This window comes from Saccopteryx bilineata, chromosome 5 (genome assembly GCF_036850765.1).
Source record: "Saccopteryx bilineata isolate mSacBil1 chromosome 5, mSacBil1_pri_phased_curated, whole genome shotgun sequence".
Classification (NCBI taxonomy): Eukaryota; Metazoa; Chordata; class Mammalia; order Chiroptera; family Emballonuridae; genus Saccopteryx; species Saccopteryx bilineata.
Window position 1 is genome coordinate 144,348,434 of NC_089494.1, and position 19,904 is coordinate 144,368,337.

A 19,904-nucleotide genomic window follows, 5' to 3' on the forward strand; every position below is an offset into this window, starting at 1 on the left:
CTTTAGAGAAACATACAATTATGGTCAAGTAGTTAAAAGAAAGGCAGTAAAAAAGTAAATTTCACATGCCAAGATAGAGAGATTGGTGTGTTTACAAGTACAGTATCTCAAATGAAAGTGTAGTAACTATTAAAGTCATTATCATAAAAAATTCTTCTAAGAGTGGTTAATTTGTTCATATATTCATATATATCTTAATTTATTTCTTGGAATTTGTCTATATGGTGAATAGGATTATTTAGTTTTATAAAGCAAAGAAATTTTTGTATTAATAATAATCAGTATTTTTTCTAAAATTACATTTGATATATTCATAAGAATGTGCTTTAAACTTAAAAATTACATTTTAGATTTCTGTTAAAATTTAATATTAAAGATTGTTTTTAAAGTGTAAGGGGTATTAGCTGGTTTAGGGAGCGTCTTATTCTCCCTTCCAGCCAAATACGCTGGCCACCAACTTTCTCACACTCAAGTATTGGCTTAAATGTCATGTCCTTGGTTTGCTAATTTAAATAGTCTTACTGTCTCTGTTATTTTTCTTTATAGTTCTTAACATGATTTTATACATATGTAAATCAAGCATATATGCTTGTCTTAAAGATCTACATCGTTTCCCACATTCTGGTTCCGTGGGGACAGGGTTTATTTGCATTTTATTTAATGGCAAAGATTAGGCATTCAATAAGTATATATAAACTGATTATACAAAATTTTCTAGATCATCCACATTTAGTGCAAAGTCAGTAAGGTATTATTTTGGTATGAAAATAAGAACAGAGATATTACATTGTCTAAAATTCAAACTTAAAAAATATCACTGATTTTATGGTGAGTTCTATATAAAAATCTGTTTTATTCTCTTGCTTGACAGTATTTAGTTCAGTTATATCCAAACTTAGAAGAGGTTGATGTCTATAGATATGTGGCATTGTGTTACTTTTCATTTTTACTGATAATTGAGATATACTTATCAAATTTTCTATTTTTTTTTTAGCATTTGTTTCTGTAGCCATGATGAAAAGATTTTGTTCAAGGTCTGTTTTTTTTTTTTTTTCCTGCCTTTTCTGGCTCTGTGATTCTGGGCTATATGTGGTGTCATGAAGCCTGGAACCCCTTGTGGTGAAAGTTTTGAACTCCACAAAACTGGGAGTAGAAGTCCATTTTCAGACTGTTGAAACACTGCTTTATCCAACTGTATACTGCTCAGAAAAAGTAGGGGATATTTCAAAATGAATATGAAACTCTAAAATATCCCCAGCTTTTGTGAGCAGTATAGTATTGAGCAACTAGTTTAGTAAGTAATATCATTGTAGTTTAACAGTTCCAGTGTTTTCTCCAAGTGCTGGCCTCTGAAAATCCTGCTAAGTCTGTCAAAACTTTTTATAAAACTTAGAAGTTTCATCTAAGTTGCATCTGCATCCTGTGCTCCTCTCACTGACCACCAATGAAAGTGGTGCCCCTTCTGGAAGTGTGGCGGGGCTGCATAAATGGCCTCAGGGGGCCACATGCGGCTAACAGGCCGTAGTTTGGGGACCCCTGATTTAAACCATTCAGCTATTTTTTTAGTTCACTTATGTGCAAACCTTACAGAAAGAAGTAAGAAACAGTTGGCTGTAGTTTCTGGTAAATGTATTTTTAAATATAGTGCAGTTATTTTACTTTGTGGTTCATTAAGGAGGGAGATTCTTGTGGATTTCTTTCTTATGCACTTTTGAATTAAAAATGTAGAGTACGGAAAGTTAGAGTAAGATAAATTTCACAATACTTTGTTCATTATTACATTTATTTTAAGGATATGAATGACAGGTTTACTTTAAATAATTGATCTCACGCTATAGAAATAACCTAGAAAGGTTAGGCAGCATTTTTCAGATTTTAAGGTATGTAGCCTAACGCAGTGGTTTTTCACATCAGGTTGGTAACTCTTTGGTGGGCAGAGTGGCATGGAATTTGTGACAGACCTGCGTTGGGCTGTGGACCGGTGATTGAAAAAACACTGACTTAATGCATAACAGTGGTAGAAATGTTAAGAAAATAAAGTTCTCCATAAAATATATTGCAACATTTTATTTTAAGGCAAAACACATATGTGTCCGTTTACTCATTAACTTCTTTGATGTAGTGACAAGTCTTTTTCTTTATAAATGAATCTTCAGTTTTTCTTATAAACCATAGTTATTGCATTGTCTATGATTTGCAATTTGAAAGACTTCTTGTTTAAGATATATTGCTAATCTATCTAATTTATAGAACCTTCTAGATCAGGGGTAGTCAACCTTTTTATACCTACTGCTCACTTTTGTATCTCTGTTAGTAGTAAAATTTTCTAACTGCGCACAGGTTCCACAGTAATGGTGATTTATAAAGTAGGGAAGTAACTTTACTTTATAAAATTTATATAGTAGAGTTATAGCAAGTTAAAGCATATAATAATAATTACTTACCAAGTACTTTATGTCAGATTTTCGCTGTTTGGCAGAATAAATCTTTATAAAACAACTTACTATAGTTAAATCTATCTTTTTATTTATACTTTGGTTGCTCCGCTACCGCCCACCATGAAAGCTGGAACGCCCACTAGTGGGCAGTAGGGACCAGGTTGACTACCACTGTTCTAGATTATTTATATTTTCCTTCTGACTTTTCTGGTTGTCTTGACTGCTCTTAATTTGACAACAATTTCTTTGTAGGGAATTGCCTTCAGTAAGTCTTTCAGAGAAATAGCATAGTTTTCATAGAAATAATAACACTCTTTTTACAGTAAATTTGCCAGTGTTCACAGTATTAAATTGATTAATGTAACTATAATAAGTATAACTAGCATATAGGATTAGGCACAAACTCAGTTGACTCCTAGCCAGCTTACAACATAGCCAACAGGAACAGAAATGCTCCAGCTTACTTTTCTAAACCATTTTAAAGCATACGATTCAATCATATTTGCTTTTGAATGAGATTACTGACCTAGTCATGACGAAGTGTGTCTGTGTCATATCACTGTCCTAACCTTAGGTAGGAACTCATGCTACCTCATAGTAGGAACTCAACAAGACTCAGTGCTTAATGAGCAGAGGAAGGAAAGAATCATTACAACCTGGATTGATTATTGCTTTTTAGAACTATACCATTACTTGGGAAGTGTGAGTGCCAGATGACAATTTGTCAAGTTAATTTCCAAGTAACACCACCATCTGTGTAGCCTCTGCTGCTAGTGTTGGGACTATAGGGTGCACAATGACAGTATGCCGGGCTTTGTGGGCACAGGGACTATATAACCTGTATTTGTCATTTTGTTAATACATAACTCATAGTGCCTGCGGTTGGAGAATACGAATAATTGAAAGAAAACTCGATGCCCATATTACATAGCAGGACCAATTAGTTAGTTAAATAGCTACTAGCTGAGAATGTTCGGGGCACAGTGGTCATTAGTCAGAATGTTTGCTTAGAAGTAAAGAGTGTTGTTGAGTCTGACTGAGTCAGGAGTTTCTTTCAAGTAGAAGTCAGTTAAGATAGCCCTCCACCATTGTCCAGTGAATAGCATGTAAGCACTAAAAAGCTAGAAAGAAACAAAACCACCAATTAAAATATCTTGAAAAGTACCCTAGCAGAAGGTTGTGGAGTGTGTGAAATTGTGTGTATAGGTAGTGAAACTGTGTGTTTGGGGAAGGGCCAGGTAAGGAAAACCTTTGCTTTGGTAGCCAGCTACTGTGGAAAGAGTGAATGAGCTCTAAATTTATTCCATTGCTGATATTGTCCCTGGATTCAAGACATAAAATAACTTGTTTTAAATCAGAGTTTTTCTTGTTTTAGAGAGACCTCACCAAATAATTAGAATAAATGAGATTTTGCATGAATTTATTTATAAGGCACTATGAATTATCAGAAAGTTATTAGCAGATGGAACCACAACAGAAAATATTTCCTGTAAACCATCTTGAGATATTTTCCAAATATATTCCCACCAAAATTTTCACTACCTCCCTCTCATAGATTCTAGACATGTGTCCCTGAGGGAGACCATTGCCCAGTACACACTCTGTTACAATCACCATCCTCAAGTTACTTTTTAATAAAACTTCTTTGAGCACAGCCTTAATATGTATGAATAAAGGTGCATTATGAGAATGTAAGAAAACAAAATATTATAACAATTATAATATTGTGAAAATATCAGAGAACAAAACAGCTTATTTTTGCTTTGAAAGTCTGTGTATCATTTTCTGGCTATAGGAATCAAAGGGGATGTCAGGTTCAAATAATTTTTTATTTCTTTGTTTTTGGTACAGAACTTGTGTCTATATTTCAGTTAGTTATCATAGCATGCATTCCCATATTTCTCTATCCATGGAAAAGAATACAGTTTTTTTTTTTTTTTATTGTTGAGTGAAAGGTGGGGAGTCAGAAAAAAGAAATAGACTCCCTCACGTGACCTTACTGTGATCCACCCGGCAAACCCCCTACTAGGGGATGGTCTGTCCATCTGGGGCCACTGCTATGTCGCTTGGCAAAGTATTTTAGTGCTTGAGAAAAGGCCATGGTGCCATCCTCAGTGCCTGGGGCCAACTTGCACCAATCAAGAGCCATGGCTATGGGAGGAGAAGAGAGAGAGAGAGAGAGAGAGAGAGAGAGAGAGAGAGAGAGAGAGAAGGGGAGGATTGGAGAAGCAGATGGTTGCTTCTGTGTGCCCTGACCAAGAATCAAACCTGGGACTTCCACATGCTGGGCTGTTGCTCTACCACTGAGACAACTGGCCAGGACCAGAATATAGTTCTATACAAGAACTTGATAATCCTTTCTTTGGTTGCCCTAAGATTACTTATAAAAAAGGGGAAAATAATTTAGAATAAATATTAAAAATAGTTTTGCTGCTGAATAGTTTTGCAACTGTGGGGTTCAAGCAGGGGAACGAAAAATGACATTAATTAGACCCCAGACATGTTAGATAATGCAGTCCCTAAATACGAATTTTTGAACAAATGGAAAGTGAAGAGAAAAACCATAGTACAAAACATGTTCTGTATTTGAAATAATTCTTTCAGGAAAATTAATATTCAAATTCTGGGGCTTAGGATTTCTTTTATAAATGTGGAAAACTTAATTCATTAATGGCCTAAATTTCTAATTAATCATAGATTATAAGAATGCAGAAATGGAAAATGACATTTAAAAATCCTGAGATTTTAGTGTATAATTCTTGTTAATAGGATTAGAGTTCATGCCTAATTGCATTTATGATCAATGTTCAAATAGAGGTTGTTTATAATAAAAAAATTTATGCCTAATTAAACTTTATACGGGTGAAAATACCAGGAATTTTAAACTTCGCTATTATTCGTTTTTAAGGTAGCTTTTATAAAATCTAATTACAAGTCAAATGTGTTATTTTGAAAGCTTGAAGATAAATATGCTACTAAATTTATCCTGCTTTTTTCTTTTATGGCAGATTAAATACAAAGAAAAATTTGATAATGAAAGGAAGGATAAGAAACATCATTACAATCCCCTTGAAAGTGCTTCTTTTAAACAAAGTCAGCTTGCCACTGAACTGGCAAGTGATGTAAGTTATTCTGTGTTTCATTACTTATAATACATAGAAAATTATTTTCAATATTTTTTGTTTTTTGTTTCACAGAATTGGCTATTTTGTAATGAAATAAAATCATGTAATCTCCAAGCAATTTTAGTTGAAAACACTGACGCATATTTTCTTGAGATTTTTGAGAAAAATGTATTGTAATTTACTATTAATGGTGACTAATTACTAATTAATTGATGAATAGGAATAGTATTGCTAATAAGACTATTATATCTAATCAAGAGTAGAAATACATTACAGAGTTTTGCAGCAAAGTAGAGTGTAGTATTGTCAGTTGGTAATTATGACAATATTTAACTCATATAATAAGACCCATGAAATGAGCCATATCATGAAGTCCTACCTGCTATGTAGCAGTATATCGTAAAGAAATTTTCAAAAATTGTCTCTGTAATGGCTTACAATTTCTCTTATCCTGTATGTAAATGAGGTGATACTTCTTCACAATTTGTTTTCATTTCATGTGTTTAAAAATGATCGTTTCAATTTACAAAAAAAGATGCCTTAAATTTTTATTAGAATTAAGCAGAATATAAAAAACAAACATGGAAAAAACCTATCATTTTGCTTTAGTTGCAGGATGTATAAAGTACCCTTTCAAGTATCTAGATTAATCGTTGTTGAACTGTTGCTTTGTTATATCATTTAAACTTTTCAACTTCTGACATATCCTGGGACTTTTATCTGCTGTCATTAATGTTTACAGGGTATTGTTATTTGTGGTCATTAATCAATTTTTGTTTTTCACCAGAAATTGAAATGGGTATTTCTGTCTTTTAAGACCACTGGAAATAGCAGAATGATTTTTTTGCCTTATTATTGCTGTGTGTTTATGTATGAGGATAAACATGTTCAGCAAGTAGAGGTAAAATATATTAAAGGAACCTAGAGCGTAGTGCTGAAAATGCACAGTTTAGCATCAGATTTCCCTGGATTTGAATCTTGCTCTCTCAGTATTATACCTTCATTTTCTGTGCCTCAGTTTCCTCATCTGTAAAGTGGGAGATACTTAAAGTACCTACCCCCTTGTGTTTTTATGGAGATTAAAACTTAATCCATATAAGTGTTTAAAAAAGTAATTGGCATACATTGTATTCAATATGTTTCTTATTAATAATATTTTATTATCATGGTTACTAATATTATATTTCCAAAGCAGTTGGAAAAAAATGGTCTATATGGCAATAGCATGAAAAATACCAAAAGCTCCTAAATTGCCATAAAGCAAAATTGAAATACAGTAATAATTTTTCTTTATGTTTTGAAAACAGAATTCCCATTGAAATCACTTGATTCTGTTAACATCACCCTTTCAAATAGGTAAACAATGAAAAGAAATCAAAATATCTTCAAGTCCCTAGAAATAACTTTTTAAAATGCATTCAGTAATAAATGAGCACCATCTAGTGGCTACTTGCTTATTCATCAGGCAGTTCACTACTAACTTTCTGATGTGTTAAACATGATAATGGCGATAATGCTAAATCATAGTATTTCCTCCTCCTAGACGGTATTTTGTTCCATGTTATTTTCATAGGTAAAGTACAAGAAAGACATTCAAAATATGCACGACCCGGTTTCAGATCTCCCAACCTTGTTTTTAGACCATGCTTTGAAAGTCAGCAAAATGTTCAGCGGAGTAAGTGGGTTGTGTGATGGCAGCTGTAGCTGCTGTGCGGTGGAGCCGCTGTGCCTGCAGCTCGTGGGCGCACCTGCTTCCTTAGGCCTGTCTGGCGTCACTCCTCCCTGAGTAACTAACTCACTGAAAGTAGTGGTCTGCTGACTTAGTCCCACCAGCACCAAAGCTGTTGCTTTACAAAGGTTTGTTGTTGTTGTTGTTGTTGTTTGTTTGTTTTTCAAACTCTTTAATATTTTTTGATTGCAAACTTTCTGGTTGAACAACTACACTTCAAAGTGTTTGGGTGAGTGTTCTTTCTGCCTTTCTTCTTCCCCTTTTGTCTTTTGCATTTGCTTCAAGGATTCAGAAGGCCAGGCTCTCAAGTCCGAGGACTTTTATTTTATACAAGCTGGAGCAGAGTGTCTGATATTTAATAGGCCTCAGTACCATAAAAACTGCCTTAGTCTAATTTGTATTTTCTCTACAAATAAATCTTAAAGATGTTTATATTGACATTGTACAGTCAGTCTTGTGAGGGTAACGAACCTTTCTACTAGGAGGGGAAGGTAATTTCTTCATGTCCTGGTGAAAATGTTTGGATACACTGCCAAGTGGGTCATTCCATCAGAACTCACCTCTTGGACACTGTTTCAAACACATAGTGACATCATTGACCTCATAACTGATGACGTGGCTCACTTGTGCCTCCACTGCCCATGGTGGCGATGAACGATAATTTGACCATGGGTTATTTCTATGCCTATTTTAATAGTTGCTCACTCACTCCCTTGCTCACACTCTCACTCACTCAAAATGACCCCATTTTATTGAATACCTGTTTTGGGCCAGGTGCAGTTCAGATGGAAAAGTGTGTTGGGCAAGAAGTGTGGAAGAGTGAAATGGGTTGTCTTCAGGATGTGTGCCCAAAACTCATAGATTTAAAAATCCTGTAGTCAAAACCTGGTTCCCAAACTGTTAGATAACAAGATCCAGTTTCAGTGTGGGTTTGGAATGTCTGCCCTCGGCTTTCAAGTACTGAAACTTGTGTTCATTGTGTCCATGCTGTGGCCTCCCTTCGCCACCATCACCGTCACCCTTCTTGCAATGCCCCATGCATGCAAACAATTGATACTTGTAGAGATTTTTTAATTAGATAATTAATTTTATTCCTGGTCCTTGGTGGAAAGCAGCCTGTCATTCCGTCCAGGCTGTTGAACAGACCATGAACATGAGAGGGCTACCAGGCCCAGAATTAGACTCAGTCCCGGGACACTTACTTCACGCTGTCCTGTTCTTCCAGTGCTCATTCATACACTTCTGCACAGATCCCTGTTCCCTGAGTGTCTTTGTTTCAGTTTCAGGTTTTCCTCTATGACTCCTATGCTTCCGAACTCAGTATGTGTCTGTTCTCAGAGCCGCTTTGTTCAGTCAGTCTTTGTCCAGTTTTGACTGTTGCACTGGCATTTTGCCCTTGACTACTCCTCATTCATACTTGGGTTAAATATCCTTAGGTCATGAGGATCCCTATATAAATAACCCAATAAAAATACCTTGGTAGTAATTAAAAACTTTGATAGCTGGAAGAATGCATGCCACTCACAGGTAATATTTTTTTTCAAGAATATTGACCTTTCATTTTAATAATGGTAAAAAAAATCATAGTTTAGTATAAATTGTTTCTAGCATCGCTTCAATAGAGAAAATCCAGCAAAGTCATATATTACACTTATTTTATAATACTGTACCACTTATAAGTAAATTTTTGTTCAGGTGGTGCTTTTGCTTCGATCACATACCTTTTCCCCATAGTAGAATTGTGACTTAATGATTACTTCACAGGAGAGAAAGTTTAGTCTCAAAAATATATTACTCTGAGGTATCTATTTATTCAAGTTATATGATAATATATTGGCTCAAATTTATTGTACATCAAAATTGCCGCCTTTTACATTTTAATGTAAAGAGAATTGGACTTTGGTAGATTTGTAAGGGCAACGTAATTTCATTAAAAGATTAAACAAGAGAATTCTTAATAAAAAGACATTCTGCCAGAATTAGTTGTCAGTTTGTTCATAACTGGCTATTTTTAAAGACCTCAAAATGTCTTTGTTATAAATAATTTCTTTTTTCTTTTAATGCATAATATGTAGAGTGAAATTAGTACTTATGAGTTTATACAGCTTAATAATTAAATTTTCAAGGAAACATTCACCCTGGAAAATAGAGCTCTAGTAGCTTTTAGTTTCTTTTATAATTTTGCATAAATTAAAAATATATATATTGTGTTACTCTGTGTAACTCCCACTAGGAGGCAACAGAACCTAATATATAAGAAACAGGAGGTATTAGAAGTTCTTTCAGATCTTAAATCAAATAGGTTTTCTTGCTTATTTTACTTTTTAAAAATAGGAGTTTCTGAAATTCTCTGTAACTAAAATAGATAATTGCTTTGGAGATAATATTTGTTGACTTCTTCTCAGGATATATTCATTATTCCAGACATAATACCCTAGGCTTATTAATTCTGGTTTTTAACTCAATATGGAATGTATTTTGGATTATTGCATTCAATTCATGATTATTTTATGAACATATCTTATAAAATAACTTCTCATCAAATTGTAACATCTCTAAGTACAGTGTTATCTTTTGAGATTATCTTTTTTTTTTCTTTTAATTAGAAGAAGAGCCAAAATTTAGAACTTATTGTCTTCAGTCAGTATGTACTGTGTAAACATTATCATGAGCTTTCTGGGACCTTTTTCTTCCTTACTTTATTCTGGTTAGGGTTTTGAGGGACACATATCACTCTAATTGCCAGAAAGTACCTCTGGGACCCTGGCTGTGTCTCCATGAAACAGCAGCTGTCTGCTGCTTCCCTTCCATCCTGGGCACTGGGGCTTCTTCTTACTACACTCTCAGATGTCTGGAGCAGAGCATCTGCTAACACCCATTGCTGGGTTCCTTATGGCAGCTCTTTCCTGCTGGCCTCTCCCTTCCCTCTGTACAAAATGGCTGCTGTCCCTGAGATACTGATTAATGAGCAACCAACTTGACCTTAAGTGTCTGCAGTTGAGTCTTTGAGATTACCATTTACCTCTGAAAGTCTTTCCCAAATATGGCAAAATAACTAAGTGTCCAGTATCCAATTATAAAAATTATGAAGTAATTTTGTCTTATTGCTGACTGTTTTACTTAGAGACCTATAGTTGCCAAATTTGGCATTCTTATCCATTCTGGTCTCTTTCACATTCCATCTTTTTGTCTGTTCAATATGTCTAAATAGTCTTAATCCAATTTCTTTACCTTAAAATTTTAATTGACTGTGCCTGGATTCTTCAGTTTTTCTCCCAGACACATCCTGACCTCTCTTTTTAGGGAAATTAGTTGAATCACTTTTCACTCTCTCATTTTCCCTATGACTCCATATTCCTCAGGGCTGAGCCCTTGTATACAACTTTCTTATGTCTGCTTCCAACCTCCTTTCCTCTGTTCTTTCTTCTAGTCTTTCCTTCTCTTCTTAGGATCAGGGCAGGACAAATTGCCTCCACTGTGCTCATCTTGCCCATACACTCTGGTCCCGTGCCTAGCTTTTCCATTGCCACTCCCCAGTGTCGTGACTGTCTTTTACCCCTTGTTTACCACTAACTGTCCTCTGCTTCTCTGAGTGTTTCCTATGCTCTTCACAGTGACTGCTGGAGCTGGTGCATTGTTGATTTCCTCACTGTTAGAAACCTACATGACCAGCCACTGCAGATGGGGACCTTGCAGCTGTTATTGGCTTGTGCTTTTCAGTTTGCATTTTGAAATATTAGTTGGTCTAATCAGCCCCTTTTATTCTGAATTTATTTTCATGTTGTCTGTTTTAGCGAGAGTATAGAAAGCATTTTGAGGAAAACAAAAGAATGTATCATTTTGACGCGGACGCTGCAGAACACCTGCACCACAGAGGAAACGCTACCCTCCAGAGCCAGGTGTGTGCCCCCACTGCCTGGAGTCGAGCCACTCACTGCCAGGCGCCCCCACTAAGAGCCTGAAGCTGCTGAAAAGCACGTGCACCTTGAGAAAGTGGTGCTGCTTTCGAAAATTTCAAACACCATTCTCTCAGTGTTTATTGAGTCAGGGAAGTTTGAACCACATTTCAGCATAAAGGCATTTTATAAGATAACAGTCACTTCACACAATTTAAAACTTACAGTATATGAGTTAGTTAAAAGGTGATCAAATTTCATTCTGATTTCCATATTTATAATGCACTGATTTGTCATTTTGTGCTGCAAAATTAATTGTTCAGGCACAAAGTCTATTATAATTTCTCAGTTTGATTATAAGTGTTATGAAAATAGCAAACCTATCTTACCAGTGTTTTCTACATTAATGTTTCTTTCAACTGTAATATTCTGTGAAACAAATTTTTAAAACTATTTTCCTACTTGTATAGTTTAAAGTTGATAGCTAAAAAGTTTTTTGTGTTCTGAGTTTCAAAGTTGCAAAATATGTCATTCCAACATCTGTTAAATGGAATTTTGGATCACTCTTTAAATGTGTCCTGTGGAACATAAATTTGATAATGATTTGACACTCACCTTCATTATGTAAAAAAATATACACAAACTGGCTCTCCCTTATGGCTTGAAAATAGGTATTATTTTCTTTTCTCTTTGCATTCTTATTTTTACTTCATTTCCCACAAAATTTTATTCTAATGTTTTATGTTATTATACTTCAACTACTTTTTTTCATTTTAATTTTAATTTATCGTGTTGATATGGTTTCCAGCGTCCGTCTCAGTACAGCGCCCTCACCCCGCATCACCCCCCCATGCCCCACGCAGTTTCTCTCCACCTCCGTTTCACCCCCTTTGCCAAACACTTTCATTGATTATCTGTCATGCCTCTCTGAAACAAAAATAGTCCTACATATAGGAGTTTTAAAATTTGTTATTTTCTGAATGGGTCAAAGAAGAAATAAGTGCAGAGATCAAAAGATATATACAGACTAATGAAAATGACAATAGGACATATCAGAATCTATGGGATGCAGCAAAAGCAGTGATAAGAGGGAAGTTCATATCGCTTCAGGCATATATGAACAAACAAGAGAGAGCCCAAGTGAACCACTTAACTTCCCACCTTAAGGAACTAGAAAAAGAAGAACAAAGACAACCCAAAACCAGCCGAAGAAAGGAGATAATAAAAATCAGAGCAGAAATAAATGAATTAGAGAACAGAAAAACTATAGAAAAAATTAATAGAACAAGGAGCTGGTTCTTTGAAAAGATCAACAAAATTGACAAACCCTTGGCAAGACTTACCAAGGAAAAAAGAGAAAGAACTCATATAAACAAAATCCAAAATGAAAGAGGAGAAATCACCACGGATACCGTAGATATACAAAGAATTATTGTAGAATACTATGAAAAACTTTATGCCACTAAATTCAACAACCTAGAAGAAATGGATAAATTTCTAGAACAATACAACCTTCCTAGACTGAGTCAAGAAGAAGCAGAAAGCCTAAACAGACCTATCAGTAGAGAAGAAATAGAAAAAACCATTAAAAACCTCCCCAAAAATAAAAGTCCAGGCCCTGACGGCTATACCAGCGAATTTTATCAAACATTCAAAGAAGACTTGGTTCCTATTCTACTCAAAGTCTTCCAAAAAATTGAAGAAGAAGCAATACTTCCAAACACATTTTATGAGGCCAACATAACCCTCATACCAAAAACAGGCAAGGATGGCACAAAAAAAGAAAACTACAGACCAATATCTCTAATGAATACAGATGCTAAAATACTAAACAAAATACTAGCAAATCGAATACAACAACATATTAAAAAAATAATACATCATGATCAAGTGGGATTCATCCCAGAATATCAAGGATGGTTCAACATATGTAAAACGGTTAATGTAATACACCATATCAACAAAACAAAGAACAAAAACCACATGATCTTATCAATAGACGCAGAAAAGGCTTTCGATAAAATACAACACAATTTTATGTTTAAGACTCTCAACAAAATGGGTATAGAAGGAAAATATCTCAACATGATAAAGGCCATATATGATAAACCATCAGCTAACATCATATTAAATGGCACTAAACTGAAGGCTTTCCCCCTTAAATCAGGAACAAGACAGGGTTGTCCACTCTCTCCACTCTTATTTAATGTGGTACTAGAGGTTCTAGCCAGAGCAATCAGACAAGACAAAGAAATAAAAGGCATCCATATCGGAAAAGAAGAAGTAAAGGTATCACTTTTTGCAGATGATATGATCCTATACATCGAAAACCCCAAAGAATCCACAAAAAGACTACTAGAAACAATAAGCCAATACAGTAAGGTCGCAGGATACAAAATTAACATTCAGAAGTCAATAGCCTTTCTATATGCCAACAATGAAACAACTGAGAAGGAACTCAAAAGAATAATCCCCTTCACGATTGCAACAAAAAAAATAAAATACTTAGGAAAAAACATAACAAAGAATGTAAAGGACTTATATAATGAAAACTATAAACCATTGTTAAGGGAAATCGAAAAAGATATAATGAGATGGAAGAATATACCTTGTTCTTGGCTAGGAAGAATAAATATAATCAAGATGGCTATATTACCCAAAGCAATATACAAATTTAATGCAATTCCCATCAAAATTCCAATGACAATTTTTAAAGAAATAGAGCAAAAAATCATCAGATTTATATGGAACTATAAAAAACCCCGAATAGCCAAAGCAATCCTAAAGAAAAAGAATGAAGCGGGGGCATAACAATACCTGACTTCAAACTCTATTATAGGGCCACGACAATCAAAACAGCATGGTATTGGCAGAAAAATAGACACTCAGACCAATGGAACAGAATAGAAAGTCCAGAAATAAAACCACATATATATAGTCAAATAATTTTTGATAAAGGGGCCAACAACACACATTGGAGAAAAGAAAGCCTCTTCAATAAATGGTGCTGGGAAAACTGGAAAGCCACATGCAAAAGAATGAAACTGGACTACAGTCTCTCCCCCTGTACAAAAATTAACTCAAAATGGATCAAAGATCTAAACATAAGACCTGAAACAATTAAGTACATAGAAGAAGACATAGGTACTCAACTCATGGACCTGGGTTTTAAAGAGCATTTTATGAATTTGACTCCAACGGCAAGAGAAGTGAAGGCAAAAATTAATGAATGGGACTACATCAGACTAAGAAGTTTTTGCTCAGCAAGGGAAACTGATAACAAAATAAACAGAAAGCCAACCAAATGGGAAATGATATTTTCAAACAACAGCTCAGATAAGGGCCTAATATCCAAAATATACAAAGAACTCATAAAACTCAACAACAAACAAACAAACAATCCAATAAAAAAATGGGAAGAGGATATGAATAGACACTTCTCCCAGGAAGAAATACAAATGGCCAACAGATATATGAAAAGATGCTCATCTTCTTTAGCTATTAGAGAAATGCAAATTAAAACTGCAATGAGATACCACCTCACACCTGTTCGATTAGCTGTTATTAGCAAGTCAGGTAATAGCAAATGTTGGAGAGGCTGTGGAGAAAAAGGAACCCTCATACACTGTTGGTGGGAATGTAAAGTAGTACAACCATTATGGAAGAAAGTATGGTGGTTCCTCAAAAAACTGAAAATAGAACTACCTTATGACCCAGCAATCCCTCTACTGGGTATATATCCCCAAAACTCAGAAACATTGATACGTAAAGACACATGCAGCCCCATGTTTATTGCAGCATTGTTCACAGTGGCCAGGACATGGAAACAACCAAAAAGCCCATCAATAGATGACTGGATAAAGAAGATGTGGCACATATACACTATGGAATACTACTCAGCCATAAGAAATGATGACATCGGAACATTTACAGCAAAATGGTGGGATCTTGATAACATGATACGAAGCAAAATAAGTAAATCAGAAAAAAACAGGAACTGTATTATTCCATACGTAGGTGGGACATAATAGTGAAACTAAGAGACATTGATAAGAGTGTGGTGGTTACGGGGGGGAGGGGGGAATGGGAGAGGGATAGGGGGTGGGAGGGGCACAAAGAAAACAAGATAGAAGGTGACAGAGGACAATCTGACTTTGGGTGGTGGGTATGCAACATAATTGAACGACAAGATAACCTGGACTTGTTATCTTTGAATATATGTATCCTGATTTATTGATGTCACCCCATTAAAAAAATAAAATTATAAAAAAAAAACAAAAAAAAAAAAAAAAACTATGAACAAATCCCTATGCACACTGCATATATCTTATTTTAAAGTAAAAAAACCAAAACGGGAACAAATACAATATTTAAAATAAAGAACAAGTAAATTTAAATCAAAAAAAAAAAAATTTGTTATTTTCTGATACCATAAAGTTCTAAGTATTGAAAAATTTCTTTTGAATTTAATTATAATTCTTTTATTTTCACTACACATTATTTAATAATAGCATATATATATGGTCTACCGGAAAGTTCTGTTCGTTTCTATCACAACAGGTTTCGACATGTAAGCACATGTTTATTTGGCGTATGTGTGCCTCTCTATTTTAATCACTTAATATATACATACTGATGTAGCAAATTAACTAAAAGTTGATTCACGTTAGACTTATGTGTGAAGCAATAGTGTACCCATGGCTACTGATAAAGTTCATTTACGCCACTGTAATTTTTACAAATTTCAACAAGGAAGAAATGCTACAGAAGCATGTAGAAATTTATTGAAAGTGTTTGGTGAAGATACAGTTTCTGATAGGACATACAGAAATGGTTCGAAAAATTCGAAACAGGTGATTTTGACCTTTCTGATAAACCACGTTCTGGGCAACCATCTTTGATCGATGACGATGTTGTTAAGACCATGTTGGAGCAAGATCCTTTTCTGACAACATTGGAGATCGCAGAAAGGCTTAATTCAGCTCAGCAAACCATTTCGGACCATATTCGGAAGATAGGGTTGGTGTGGAAATTAATAAAGTTTATTGACAGTAAGAAAAATTTGTATTTTGTTTTATTCCAAAAACGGACAGAACTTTCTGGTAGACCTTATACACACACACACACACACACACACACACACACACACACACACACCTTTTTAGTTTCTTTGAATGTCATTAACTACAGGGAACCCTGGTATCAACCTCAGTGGCAAGAATAATGCGATTTTTAGAAAACAGGATGATTAATTTTGGACATGTTTATTTTACTTTGTTCTATTTTCATAAGGGTTTGTGAGTTTTATATGTTTTTATACTTTTTTTCAATGAAGGTTAAGTACAAAGAAGAATATGAGAAAAATAAGGGCAAATCAATGCTTGAGTTTGTTGAGACACCATCATATCAAGCTTCAAAGGAGGCTCAGAAGATGCAGAGTGAGGTGGGTCCCTGGTTTGTTCTTATCTGTCAACACATATGTCATGTTTTATTGTTTGAAAGGAATCAGGAAAGTGGTTCAGAATGTTTGGTGAGTCTAGAGGACCCTGCACAGGAAGCCCCAGGGAATCCGCTGTCTGGACCCAGGCACCTTCTCTGTGTCATTGGGATCCTCTGGCCCTTAGTGTTTCCTATTTGGCAAATACGGATATAAGGCCCCGTGAGCTCTTAACATCTCTCTCAGCATTCACATTCTGTGATTATAAAAATTGACACTTTCAGGTTGTGTCGTGTAAACACTATAATGAGTAGGTAAAAAAAATGAAAAGAAAAAGAAGAACTGGTTGCTTTATTTACCTTTTAATTTTTGCAATAACAATAGAACTAACATTTAGTCAATCCTTGTGCTAAGTAATCTGTGCTAAATAATATGCTAAGTACTTTATATATGTCAGCTCATTTCATCCTCTTAAGGTAATGATGCCAGTAGTCATTATCCCCAGATGGGTAATGATTCCACTGAGAGTCATTGTTTTATCTGAAATGATGTATCTGGTAAATGCCAGTGTTTTAGGACCTGGGCAAGTCATCAGTTTTCCCCTCACTTGTTCATTTCATCCTCTACCTAAGATAATACTAAGTTGCATCTACCTATTCCCTGGTTTTGCTCTGTTCCAGTGAGATTTCTTCTGCTCTGGTTTTTTAATTTTCCTATTTGTGGGGTAGGGGTGGGGGTTCGGGGGAAAGAGGCACCAGACACAGAAGGTTTTGTCTTCAGCCAATATCCCAATTCTGTGGGTAGAGCCAGGTTATTCTTTTTAAAGGCAGTGGTGTCTGCTGATTACAACCCCAGGTCACCATGCCAAAAAGGCTCAATGAACTGGATCTTTTCTATTCTCCAATAACAACAGGAAAACAAGGAGGAATGATACATTTTATACAATAAAACTCTCATAAGAATTTTATAAACATTATATATGCTATTTGTTGTGATATTATAATTCATTTTCTGAGGGAAAGGGCACTCAGACATAACTGTGGCTTATTTAATAGTTTTAAGTGGTTCAATTTTTTTCTTCAAGCAACAGAGAAAATTGTGGCATATTTTTTATGTTTTATATCTTATTAATGCAGTTAAGACCCTCCAAAACATGGATATTTGCCTCTCAAAGAATTAATGGGCAAAGTAGACTAAATTATCTTTATTTACATGAACTGCTTAGTTGATTTTTTTTTTCCCATTGGGGATGGACCCTTAAAAGAGGAGAGATTCCCTAAGTACAGGTTTCACAATACTGTACAGATGACGGGGCTTCAAAGTTATCCTTAGCATGGAAAAAGTGCTGCCCATTGTGTGATCTTCAAGTCTGATCACTAGCACTTGGCTTTGACCATTGCTGTGGCTCCACAGAATAAAAGGAAGTTAAATGTTGAAAACTGACAAAAAAAAAAAAATCAGTCAGAGAACTAAGTCATTGCTTTTGGGTGGCTCTTTTGGCATCAGGTATAAATCAGCTTCAATGTTTAGTTGTAATTATACATATATCTATTATATGCTCTGAAACTCTATTACAATGGGACTTGTGTGCGCCTTCTGTTAATACTGTCTTCAAGCTTGCTATTCTGATATCTGGTATTGTTAGGAGGGAGAAATTGTCTTTTGCAAAGGCTGAGAACTGTTTCTCATTGATTACAGCCATTGGCCATTGGATTTTAGGCTCAGCGTTGTTTGTATGCAGAGTGAGAAAAAGGAGGTGGGATGTTGGGCGAAGGAGTTGTAAAATCTGTATTTTCTGGTGTTTTCTCATTCTTACTGTTAAAAATGGCTGCTGCTCTCGTGGTGATGCTCTCATGTGATACAGCCAATTGCCTTTCATGCTTGGGAAGGGACTGGGTTATGCTAATATGTGTTGGGGGAAGGCTTTTGTGCCAAAAGTTTTTAAAAGGAGGAGCTAGGAAGCCATTTTGAGGAGGAGACCGCATTATGGTAGGGATGAGGAGCCCATGTTGTAACAGGGCAGGGAGGTCATGTGGAAGAGCCAGCCAAAATGGCTGAATGCTGAAGGAGAAGCCAGTTTGTGCAGGAGAAGGAGATGGAGAACAGAGGTGAATAAGGCGAATGGGGCCTTTGATTCTAGGAAAACCAGAAAGATTCTCCTGGTTGTGGAACCGGAGGAACATGTGAGTGGGTTTTGGTGTCCCATGTGTTTGTCTTTTACTCGTTGACTGGTACGAGTCTAGAATAAAGGGAAGTGGTTCACCAGTTCTTGGCTCAATTATTTCTTTACAATCTATCCGAATTAAATGTGAACCTAAACCTGCATTGGCCAGGAGGCCATGATGGCCGCAGCTACTGGCCTTCCACACACCATTTAGTTCAGAATATTTTTTTTTCCTCCTTAAAACCCTAGATGTGTCTTATGGTCAGGTATGTCTTATGGTCAGGTATGTCTTATGGTCAGGTGCGTCTTATGGAACAAAAAGTATGGTAGCTTTGTTAGTTTTAGTATTTACAGAACATCCATTGTGGCTTTTTCTATGGCTATAACTAGATTATTTGTTAAATATTTAACAGATGTAGGTGAGGAGACAGTCTGTTCTCTGATCCTCCCTTGTGGTATGGAGAATTTCTTTATATAATTACCTGCCTTTGTAATAAGAATATAATCAACATGGAAATAGCTTTTTATTTTGCATTAATAGCAGTCTCATGCAGAGTTTGTTTTTGTCACCTTTGTGATACAATTAAAACCAAATATTTAGTTGGTAAAATCTTGGCTCTTGTTTGGAAATTATTTTAGATCAATTGATAGTTTTGTTACTTAGATTGTAATTATAGTCATAAAACATGGGTCTTTACTGATTTGCAAACGTGTAGATCAACTGGTAAAGTTTAGAGAATCATAACCTAAAGGTGGCAGAGTGTCAGAAGGGCAGGTGTGGGTGTGGACTTAGGCTCTCCACAGTCACTGTGAGCACCTTTCATTGCTTACTGTGAACCCTTTCCTAAGGAATAGCTTATCAGGTTCAAGGTAAGATTCTCCTCACAGTGTAACTTGATTGGTATCAAACTCTGTAGATGGTAGAAAAATATTCTCAATGCCAAAATCATTAAAGGAAAATCTTCCCTTCCCACCTCTATTACAGTTTAGAAATGGTCTTTTCTGAGTTGACTTGAAAACACAGACAGTGAGAAGAATGATGAGGACATGAACATTATTATTGCTTTGGTTGGAATGGGCTTCCGTGCTGCCAGATATTCTTCCAGTGGGTGGAT

General features: G+C 35.4%; 1 protein-coding gene across 8 annotated transcripts in view; it reads left to right on the top strand.

The window, feature by feature from the left end:
* The window catches only part of NEBL (nebulette), a 501,273-nt gene that overhangs the window by 396,741 nt on the left and 84,628 nt on the right, over nt 1-19,904 (top strand). For 4 of the 8 annotated variants that reach the window (XM_066233811.1, XM_066233816.1, XM_066233814.1 and 1 more), the window contains 4 exons: nt 5,447-5,560; nt 7,137-7,238; nt 11,087-11,191; nt 16,524-16,631. The exons of 2 other annotated variants lie outside the window; for them this stretch is intronic. In XM_066233811.1, coding sequence (XP_066089908.1) covers nt 5,447-5,560; nt 7,137-7,238; nt 11,087-11,191; nt 16,524-16,631 — 429 coding nt within the window. The remainder of the gene's footprint in view (nt 1-5,446; nt 5,561-7,136; nt 7,239-11,086; nt 11,192-16,523; nt 16,632-19,904) is intronic. 2 more of the 8 variants (XM_066233813.1, XM_066233815.1) reach the window with 2 other exon arrangements.